We start from the raw sequence: 10,111 nt of genomic DNA, 5'->3' as shown, positions 1-10,111 counted from the left end.
AGTAAATGTTACCGATTAGAAACCAAAAAGACAGGTAACCACAAATTCTATTTTGTTTATATGAATCCAAAATGATCTTCAAACTGAAAACAAAAGGCTGTTTCAAGGAGCCAATGGAACCTACTACACTTGTTTCCATAGCTCCAATTGGATACTCCTACTTTGATTCAATCATCGATTTATTTCATCGAACAATAACAAAGCTAAAGAAACTTTCGGTAACACTTTGTAGTCGTGACAGCTTTTTCAAGACTTAAAAAAGGGGACATTAATGCATCGGAGAATATCTTTTCAGACTGCTTTGAATGAGAAAAATACCGATCACAGAAGAATTAAAAAACCAACTCTAAATTACTTAACTGAAAACAACCGATATTCTTAAAATATATTTAAAAAATGTTCAAGATTCGCCCTCAGTGTGACTTTTTTCTTTTAACCTACCTTATATAATAGGGAACAGAGTTTGAGAAAAACATTTTAGGCCATAAAATGTGTAAGAAGGAAGAAATGCAGGGCATGCTGTCCGCCGGCTTCTACGAATTTTGCAATGAGTATTAATCAAAGATAGTCAGGAAAAAAGCAACACGACGGCGAGAATCCAATGTGGTGAAATAGAATTTCAAAAACAATTAAATTTAGTAAATGCAAATTCACAACCTCTTTCCTTCTCGTTTGTAGAGACAAAGGCCCAGGGTAGCAAAATCAAGCATCTAGAGAAACGAAACAAACATCTTTCCGTTACATTAACTTTATAGTTTGGTACTACGTTTGCCGTGTCAGGATCATAGTCAAGTCAAACTGGAAATTTTGATCATGTTCTCATCCCATTCAATCTAAAGACAATAATAATCAAAAGGTTTTCTAGAATCACAGATATGAGATAAAATAAATACAATTGCACGGGTACCTTTTAATTTATCGAAAAATATCCAATTCTCAACTCACAATGTAGTATTGCTTATCTTGAACATTTCAACTGTAGTCTACATCTAGCTAATTAGGAAGCTTTGGAAGTTTGAACTTAGAAGAAAAAATAAGCACCCTTGTTTGGTATTGGAAGAAACTTAGGCGAGGCTTCTTTAAACAAAAATATTAGATCAAATGCTTAATTGCGGGAAAAATTATTGCTACAATAATTGTAACGAAAGCTACGAGTCTCTTAAATAAATCATTTATTGAAAAAGGAGCATAGTCGAGGGACGAATCAGTATATGAAAATCTCATTTATCATTGCTAGAAATCCAATTATTTGATCCGAAAAGTCCTAGGTATCCTTTTATTTTATTAGCAATCTAGTTTTTTATACGAAAAAATCTTTTAAATTATTTGTTTTGGATATATTCTTTTGCATAAATTGCCCTTTTAAATTCTCAATTTTATAACTATATCTTCTTTTAATGAAAATAGAACCAACTGAGCACAAATTCAATATTTTGTATCTTTTGAATAAAAATACAGCTTTCTCTTTTTCTGTAATTGTTGTTTTTCCAATGATTTTTCTAATTCAGAGATTTTTTCTTTCAGAGCGTGTATTTCTACTTCAGCTTCTGCTTGGATATGCTGCATTTTTCTTCTCAGGATATCGTTTCTAACCATCGAGGACCCCACGTTTACTTGAGACTCGTTAGCTGGTGGCCTATGCATTTTTTGAAGTTTTGTATCACACTCAAGCCTTATCTTCATTATCTCCGTTTGTTTTTCTTTCTGTATATCAAAAATGCGTAGTTCTAATTCTTTCAGTTTCTTGTCTTTCTTATCAATTGAATCTTGCATTTCTTTGCGCTTTTTCTCAAGCTTGTCCTCAAACTCTTTCTTAAGAGCAACTTTTTCCCTATCATTAAACACATTAATTGCGTTGATTTTTTCAGTCATTTCCTTTTCCTGTTGCAGAATTTGTCTTTCAAGTGAACTTATTTGCTCTTTACATCTTTTCGTTTCCACCTTTTTTGCTTCATATTCAGCAATGATTTTATGTTCCGAATGTAGTGTTTCCTGCAAAGTTGATAGGATTTTGTGTAACTGCTCGATCTCTTGCCTAGCCTGAGACTCGTTGTTCTTCGTCAGTTCACAGCTTTTTGTCAAAACAAAGACTTGACGTTTCAGCTCCTTATTATCCTCCAGCATTTTTTCAGTGTACTGATCCCACGAGTGGATATAGTTAATTGCTTCATCAATGTCTAATGGACTCTGCATTGTCAAATTTCGTAAATTTTTCACTGAGAGAGCTAAGTTTAGAATTACATGTATCCAAAAGTCCTATTTCAATTTGCGATGACGAATACGAATTTCTGCCTCGCTTTCAAACTCTTTTTCCCGCCCTTTTTGAAGATATTTAGTTTTCAGCTATTTCAGTTATTAGAAAAAACTATATACTTATTTTAAATAAAAAGCTGCCGAAGATTGTAGTAACCAAAAATGAGACTTTTTAATTTGAAAACTTTTCTTGCTCAACAAAAAGACACATTAACAGTCTCTGTATATAATATATTAATTTTTTATCGTCTATTTTATCCTTGAAGACTCCCAGTTATGTTCAGCAACACTTAAACATTTTTAAAAATTTTTTTAGTTCAACAGTCCTTTTTCAAACAATGTGCAAAGTTTGAAAGATACAGACGAAAATCTATTTGACAGCGATTTTCTTTATTGCTTGGTAGAAATTATTATCAGAGCAATTCAATTACAATATAAAATGATCAATGCACAACTATTGTAAAAATTTGCATCTTTTTCATTAAAAATTTACCTTTTCCTAATCAAGTATCTTAAACTATTTATAACACTTTTAAGGACATTGTCTTGGAATTTCACATAATTTCGTCTAGTTTGGCCAGACCTCTTTGGCTGAAACATTTTTGCTGTTAGTAAAGTTGTTGAACAACTCTAACTAGAAAATAGACAATACCAAACGTAAAAAGTGAAACAATCTAAGCAGCAAGGGTATGCAAGTTGACAAAAATTTGATTGAAAACGAAATTTAAAGCGACCAAAATATAGGCAATTACTGTTTTTCGGCAGAGATGTTTCGAACATGATGTTTGCATCAGGTTGCTTAGTACACGCTCTTTTTTAGAGAAAAAACGGTGACAAACATAGTTGTTTTTGGATCTAAGTAATTTCGACTTAAAGCACTTAAACTGTTTGATTTTAAAAACAGAAGTCTGCCACTTTTTCAGGATAATTGCGAGTTTGATCAAATGGATTGTCTATTTTTTAACGCTTGTTAACGAACTACAAACTTCAAATTTAAGGTATTTAAACAGAAATAAGAGAAATGATGTAAAACAGTTGGAAATACTCAAAATAGAATCTGCTTTCAACGAATCCTGTGTTTCTCAGACCTTTCAAAAATCCTGTACTCCATTTCTAAACATCCATATCGAGATTAAGTTATTCAGTTAAGTGTCAATCCTTTGCAATTGGTCCTTCTGACTGGTTGTTACAAAGCAAAAATAATATGGATTATTTTGTCAAATGCTTATCTTTAGGAGGTTTAGTATGACAAACTTGGCCTACTTCTTTTCACTGACTTACCTACAAATATAATAAAAGGTTTATAAAAGTAAAAGCTTATACAGTTAGAACAATGATAATAAAATCCGTTACTTTACATGATTCAATACTATTTTATAAATTTGGTCAGTATTAGTAAAGCTACCAAATTACAGTAGACCGTTCTTTCAGTGAAAATGATCGTAAAATGATTTGAATATCTCACCATTCAGTTTCAATTGCATTTTTAGATTTTTTTGAAACAAAACTAACTGCAATTCTTTAAAAAATATATCCTAAGAGTGGGCTTACTTCTTTGGCACAACTAACCAATTAAACTAGTGCTATTATACCACTACATGGAGTATCTCATCTTTTTTTAACGCTTGTGCCCATCAGGACAAATGTTATGCGAACAATAATAATATAAGATATAATGCAACAGAAAAACACAAGTAAGAGAGAGTAAACACTAATGTAGCCAATATCCCAAATAGACAGCTCTGAAAGTTTCGAGCTTTACATTCAATTAGTTGTATTGCATATGTTCATTGACAGTTTTGCAAAATTTGCAATTGTAATATATTCTAGCTTCTTGATAACCAAACAGGCACCATTATTTGTCCCAGTAATACTTTTATAACTAAGAACAGTTAGTCCACTAGATGTTCTTTTTCAAAATGCTGTGGGTGACTTTGAATGACTTCTGTCCAAGCTATCAAGACCTGTTGTGCATGAATAAATTCAATCGAGGGATACCGGTAGTTATTTTTAGAAGCCCTTTAGGCTAGGTTACCATCCTTTACCCTCTGGAAAATCCACACAACTCACACATAACCACATTCATCGATCAACATACCATAAAAGTTCTATTAAGCCCCCTCTCTATTAAGCCCCTTCTCTATTAAGCCCCTCTTTATCAAGCAAAAACTTAAAATAAGCCCCTCTCTCTATCAAGCCCAGCAAATCGACAGAAAATTTAAATTTGACAGAGATGCTTCCTTTAGCTTAAAAACTCCAATTGTCCCTGACCGGAAATATCAAAATATTTGCAATGAATTTATCTCTAAATTTTAGTTTTTTCACATTTACTTTTATGGTGCCATGTGACTATTAAATATCTTTGACTACTTTTAATGTAGATTTATTTACTCATTTTATCGTTTTAGCTTGATGTTTATTGACATGGGCACCAGCTTTTATTTGCCATAACGAAATTTGCTGTAACCTCGATTCGGCTTGTACCGAAAAAGAGGCTTTTATAATATTTAGAAACAATTGTATTTTTCTTTCTAAGTAACGAAAGTAATTTATAAAGAAAAAGAGACCACCTATATTTTGGAAAATCGTTGAAATAAATCGTGAATAAATAAATGTACTGAACGGAAACCAAACAAATAGAAAATGGCCGACTCTTGTGACACTGAGCGAGACATTTCAGCTGATAGTGCAGATACGAAATTTAGGCCGCCATCACTGGGTTGCGACGATCAGGAAGCAAGTTCATCGACACTGAAGGAAGTTGATAATGTGGCATTACTTTCTCTTAAAAGCGGTATTGAAAAGAATTATCTTGCTGATGTTTATAAAGCAAAGTCAAAAGTGAATGAACTTGTCCACAACCAAGACGTGCTGAGAGAATCTATTCAGCAAGAGATGACAAATTTGAATGAATACAAATTGACTGAGGATATAACTGAATTTGTAAATGAATTAAAAAAGTATCACTTGAAGCTTAAAAATATAGGCAAAGACATTAATTACATCAATGAAAAAGTATCAAAAATGAAACGGCAAGCATCAAAATTAAAAGCGAATAAAGAAAAAGAGGAAATGCAGGTTGAAGAAAGTAAACGAAAGGAGCGGGAATTGCAGAGACATTTGACAGCAAAGCCTGCTGCTGATTCTCTAAGTAACTGAATACAGATTGCTGCCAATTCAGAAATGGCTATGATAAAATTGAATATAATCTCTCATTACTTATTAAGATGTGTTTTAATTTTTGACAGAGCTTTATCATGTAATTTGGGAAATAGTCTATTTCAATCATATGAAATAGTCTTATTTATTTTATAAACCTCCTTTTTCCTATATTAAAAATTTAATTTTTCTAAATCTAAATGAAATTTAACAGATACTTTTCTTTTTCTTGTACTCATTCAAAATGAAGACAAAAGGGACAAAAAAATCATATAATAATATAACACAAGACACAAAAGGCCTGCATGCAGAGCTTGGCAATTGCACATCTAAGATGTAGAAATGGCAACCCTAATAGCATATCTAAAAATTAGGTAAAATTTATGTCAAAAAAGTTGATAGTGCTGGCACATCTGGATTTTCCGATGAGTTTGATCACAAAATCTTATCAAATCAACCGTATTCTGCAGACAGCACAAAGAAATGAGCTTGTCTTTTGTTGCTGTCTTGAAATGCTACTTTCATATGGCTTGGTATCTGCTAGGGTTAAAACTTTATACTTACTTCAGAGATAGCAGACATGGTCCAGGTCCACATCGAGACATTTGACAAGCTGTTTGAATTTCTTTGCACAATGAAATTTCTTTTTCAAAAGTCTAGTGATAAAGCATTTTATTTACAGGTTGACCTCTGGCATAGTAGAATTTACAGATTCTACTCTAGCTCCTTTATGATCACAATTAACATAGTACTTGTTAAATATTAACAAAATGAAAATTATGCTCTTTGATGTACCATTTTATAGCATAGGATTGTGTAAGACAGAAAGGATGAATCCTCAAAAGTGTACTCTAAAACATTTTTTCTCCAATGGTTTTACACACCACTTGTATAAGTATGTGGAAATTGGTAAGGTATGATGTAATGGACACAAAGTTTGTTAATGCACCAATATTTGCACAGCATCTTGTAATTTAGAGGTGGACACTAGTAGGTTGGAAACTTGGTATGCATAATTTTTACTTGGCTGTTGCATATTGAAAATATTTGGTGACATACTTTATAAATGTGCCAAAAGGGAAAAGATACTAATCAAATTGATTTAGATCAAGTGAGAAGTAAAGGAAGATAGCCTTTTTAGAGGAGGAAAATTTTATGTAAGAGCAACAGTCTATCTCCAGAAAAAGGTTCCCATGCCAAAAAATGCAAGTTTCGGGGCTTTTCTATTTAAAGTAAACAGTTTGAAAATGTATAACTTTTCAGTTAAAGGATAAGTTAAAAAAACAAGTATCACAGTCTAAAAAAACCAAAAGTTTGCCACTGGATTACTGCTATTTAGGCTTGGCTCATAAAATCTAAAACCAAGAACAATTTCATTAGGGAAGTTCCATGAGCTTGCCAGCTCTTGATGCTACATTTCTGCCAGTTTTGGTTAGGTTGATCTATCTTATACAGGGCTATATGACAATATACTTTTTGACTAGATGTTCAAATTTCAGAATTTCAAAAACCCACCTAAATAAAATCTTTACACTCTATTGGACATCACAACGAATTTTCCCATTATCTAAAAATTCATCTGGCCCAAAGATGAACTGACTGAAAATATTTGAAAGAAAGTGTTCTAATTTCACTGTGTTAGCAACTCCAGCCATAATACTTTCCCTAGCTCTCTTCCCTAGCTTACCATCTGCTTCTGTAGACCAGATGGTTGAAAGCTTTTAAACTTTATCATTCAAACATTCTTAGTCCCAGAAATGAAAATTTTTGGATTTTTCTTCATAGATTTATAATGCCTGGAAGGCTTCAACTGAGGCTTGGTGTCACTAATTGTTCAAATCGCCTAAGTACAAGTAACTTCGTTTATATTCTCTCTTAATCTTTCTGTTATACATACAAAACAGTAAATTTTACAGACTTTACTAAAGTATCAAGAGTTTTCTATAACTGTTTATTTTCTCGCAGAAAGATTGTTCATATTATCAATATTATTGGCAAAATGTCTCCCCAACCAAACAGCACTTGTCCACAGATTAGCCAATGACTTGCAAGCATAAGTTTCTGTTAATGTTAACTCTGCAAATGTTTAAGAACAACGGAAGATTACTTTGTTTTTGGTATTTTAACAAACGCTAATCTGGAAGTCTAAACCTCTATCTTTGTTTGCTTTTTTCATACTTTCTTTGTTTTCTCTAAAGTCTTTCGGTTGACAGGAGTAGGACAACCGCTGCTGCTAACATTTCTTGTCATGCCCTATATCTCTCGTTCTCTATTGACTATTTAATCATCGCAAATAAAGTCCATTCCTCTTTATGACGTAAGGTAAGACCTCATAACATTTCATAACAATGTTGGCTGCCTCATTCTGCAATTGTACCTCGTTAGCAGTCAACTTCCTAAAGTAATAATTACCAAAGATGCTGTTTTTGGGTTCTGATGCTACGAGAATTTGCCTTTTAATCAATAAAACAGAAGCCGCAAAGATTTTCAAATTAGAGAAGAGAACATTAGGGCAAAATGGACAGTGAGTTAAGAGACTGGCTGGTTTATTTCGTTAACAACCCTAATCTACAATTTCAAGAGCTTGGTTAAAGAAATGACAAAACTTTGTAAAACACAGATCCAGCTCTCCACGTTTTCATCACTGGATTATAACAATTTGCGCTTTTGATTCCCAAAAATGAAGAAGATATTCTCAAAGGGTATGTAATTTACCCCTGACCTAGGTTTTTCACACGTGCGCTTGCCTCTAAATGCCATGAAGCAATTGTGGTTATCAAATTTTTGTAGTCAGTAATTCCTTTAAAATGAATTGGATTTTCAGATCATAGACTCGGCAAATTGTCTACTAATTTGACCCATCTTTGAGCAAACTTTATCGATTGACTTCAGAGTTCAGGTTCACCTGCATCAGAGCACTGAGTTAACTTAGATGAAAACGATGGCATTTCCTGTCGTCGAGCTAGCCTGCTTAATTACTTTAGAAAATCAATCTCGATCTCATATTCACGCGGCGTGGTATTATCGAGACTGCTATACTGCTGCAAAATTACTTAAGCATCGTTGCCAAATGTTAATTAACAATTAAAGTAAAAAGTCAGGCAAAAATTCAGGAACAAGGATACTCGTTATATAGTTATTGGACTATCTCGCTCTTACAAATTGTGTCATACCAGTCAAAGTATAATGGCTTTTACCATAGACAAACAATTATTTGACTTGAGAGTCTTCATGAAAGCAAGTAATGTTACCAAGAACTATTACTTCAAGCAGTTTTATCGTATAATAAATGAAAAGTTACACATTTGAAAAATAATAAGTCACACAGCAAAATTAAAGATTAAAAATATATTCTACTTTAATGTGATACAAGAACAATTGGCAGCTTACGATAGCGTTTTCGGCAAGATTTCAGTCTTGATCGGAATTGAAAAGATAGTAGCAATGAAAATATCTGAGAGTAAAAATTTTGAATTGTGCCGTTCTTGATTGTACATTAAGTCAGGGCAATTTGTAAACTCGAAATTTTCAACACCATTCCAAATTCCTTTATTACTAAACCGTAAACAAGTAGTTATGTTTTGAACATTTTAAACGAGAAAGCCAATCAGACAGCATCACCTAGACAGTAAGAATTAGCGTCCACGCAAAAACTTGTTAAATAATCCAATCGGTTTATCTATTTCCGCTGCAACCGGTCGTCAGAGTATAATGATAATAATTAAACTTGATCCATTTTGATTGGTGGCTTCCAGATCAAAACATTTAGGATGCCCGACACATTCTGCTGCTGACTTTATGAGGTATTTTGCTTTGTAACGCTTTTTGTTTTGTTTTGCTATATTTTAATGAAATAGTGTCAGCCATATTGAAAATTTGAGTTTAGAAATTTCTATCTTTACTGCTAATTGCAAAGCTATATCAGCCTTAAGTGATGCTAAATGTTTTAATACATCTCTATTCAACGCCTCAAGTTACACTAATAATTGATAATCACAATGGCAGCCTTCTCTTTAAATTCCACTTTCCTAAACATTTTTGCGCACATCAGATGAGATTTTTGACAATAATTGATTAATTAAAAAAGACAATAATTGAAAGGCAAGTAGTGCTAAACTCTACGAATGGTGACAATTGTAGTTGGCACAAGTAAAATCTGGTATTTCGTCTTCTGCAATTTATATCAAGATAATAAGTCAAAAAACTTTCCTTACAAAGCCTACCCACAAACCAGAGATAGCAGCAAGCACTCAGAAAGTGGGACAGGCTGTTAAGGGCAGAACTAGAAATAAGATTTTGTAGGTGAAGAGCTAATTTAAGGTACAGTATTTTATTATACTTTATAGTTCTTAATTTTTACCACTTTTAAATGAGCAGTAGAGCTTTCCTTTTTGTGAAGAACTTACTTCTCTATTGTGAAAAAATGAAATACCACCTTCGAAAATGTTACATTACATTCAAATCGTTTTGAGTTGCAGTCACAAACAAGCTAAAGCAAAGATAAAGGCCAGAAAAGCAAGCCAGGAAATATCACGATCTCTGCAAAAAGCACATTGTAAAAAACTCTTTACAAATCTAGCTTGTGGTAATCAACTCAAATGATGGGATGTCCCAGAAATAGAAGATGTTATATTTTTGTATGGCAAGCAAAGCTAGAGTACTATGTAAGAACTGGCCATTGTCAATCTAAAAACTGGCA

General features: G+C 32.8%; 2 protein-coding genes across 2 annotated transcripts; one reads left to right on the top strand and one right to left on the bottom strand.

Moving 5' to 3' along the window:
- Positions 1-4,606, bottom strand: LOC135685946 (uncharacterized). The gene has a single exon (XM_065202060.2). It carries the CDS (start codon positions 2,191-2,193, stop codon positions 1,426-1,428), a length of 768 nt encoding a protein of 255 aa, XP_065058132.2. The 5' UTR covers positions 2,194-4,606; the 3' UTR covers positions 1-1,425.
- A 138-nt stretch (positions 4,607-4,744) lies between these two features.
- On the top strand, positions 4,745-5,627 carry LOC135686300 (biogenesis of lysosome-related organelles complex 1 subunit 6). The gene has a single exon (XM_065202503.2). The coding sequence runs from the start codon at positions 4,897-4,899 to the stop codon at positions 5,410-5,412; it is 516 nt and encodes a 171-aa protein (XP_065058575.2). The 5' UTR covers positions 4,745-4,896; the 3' UTR covers positions 5,413-5,627.
- Positions 5,628-10,111: the final 4,484 nt, after the last annotated feature.

This window comes from Rhopilema esculentum, chromosome 6 (genome assembly GCF_057945365.1).
Source record: "Rhopilema esculentum isolate cy_ngs chromosome 6, ASM5794536v1, whole genome shotgun sequence".
Taxonomy (NCBI): Eukaryota; Metazoa; Cnidaria; class Scyphozoa; order Rhizostomeae; family Rhizostomatidae; genus Rhopilema; species Rhopilema esculentum.
This window is presented reverse-complemented; position numbering and strand designations above follow the sequence as displayed.

Coding starts and splice junctions, on each gene's coding strand:
- LOC135685946 (XM_065202060.2), bottom strand. CDS start 2,193: ATGCAGAGTCCATTAGACATTGATGAAGCAATTAACTATATCCACTCG.
- LOC135686300 (XM_065202503.2), top strand. CDS start 4,897: ATGGCCGACTCTTGTGACACTGAGCGAGACATTTCAGCTGATAGTGCA.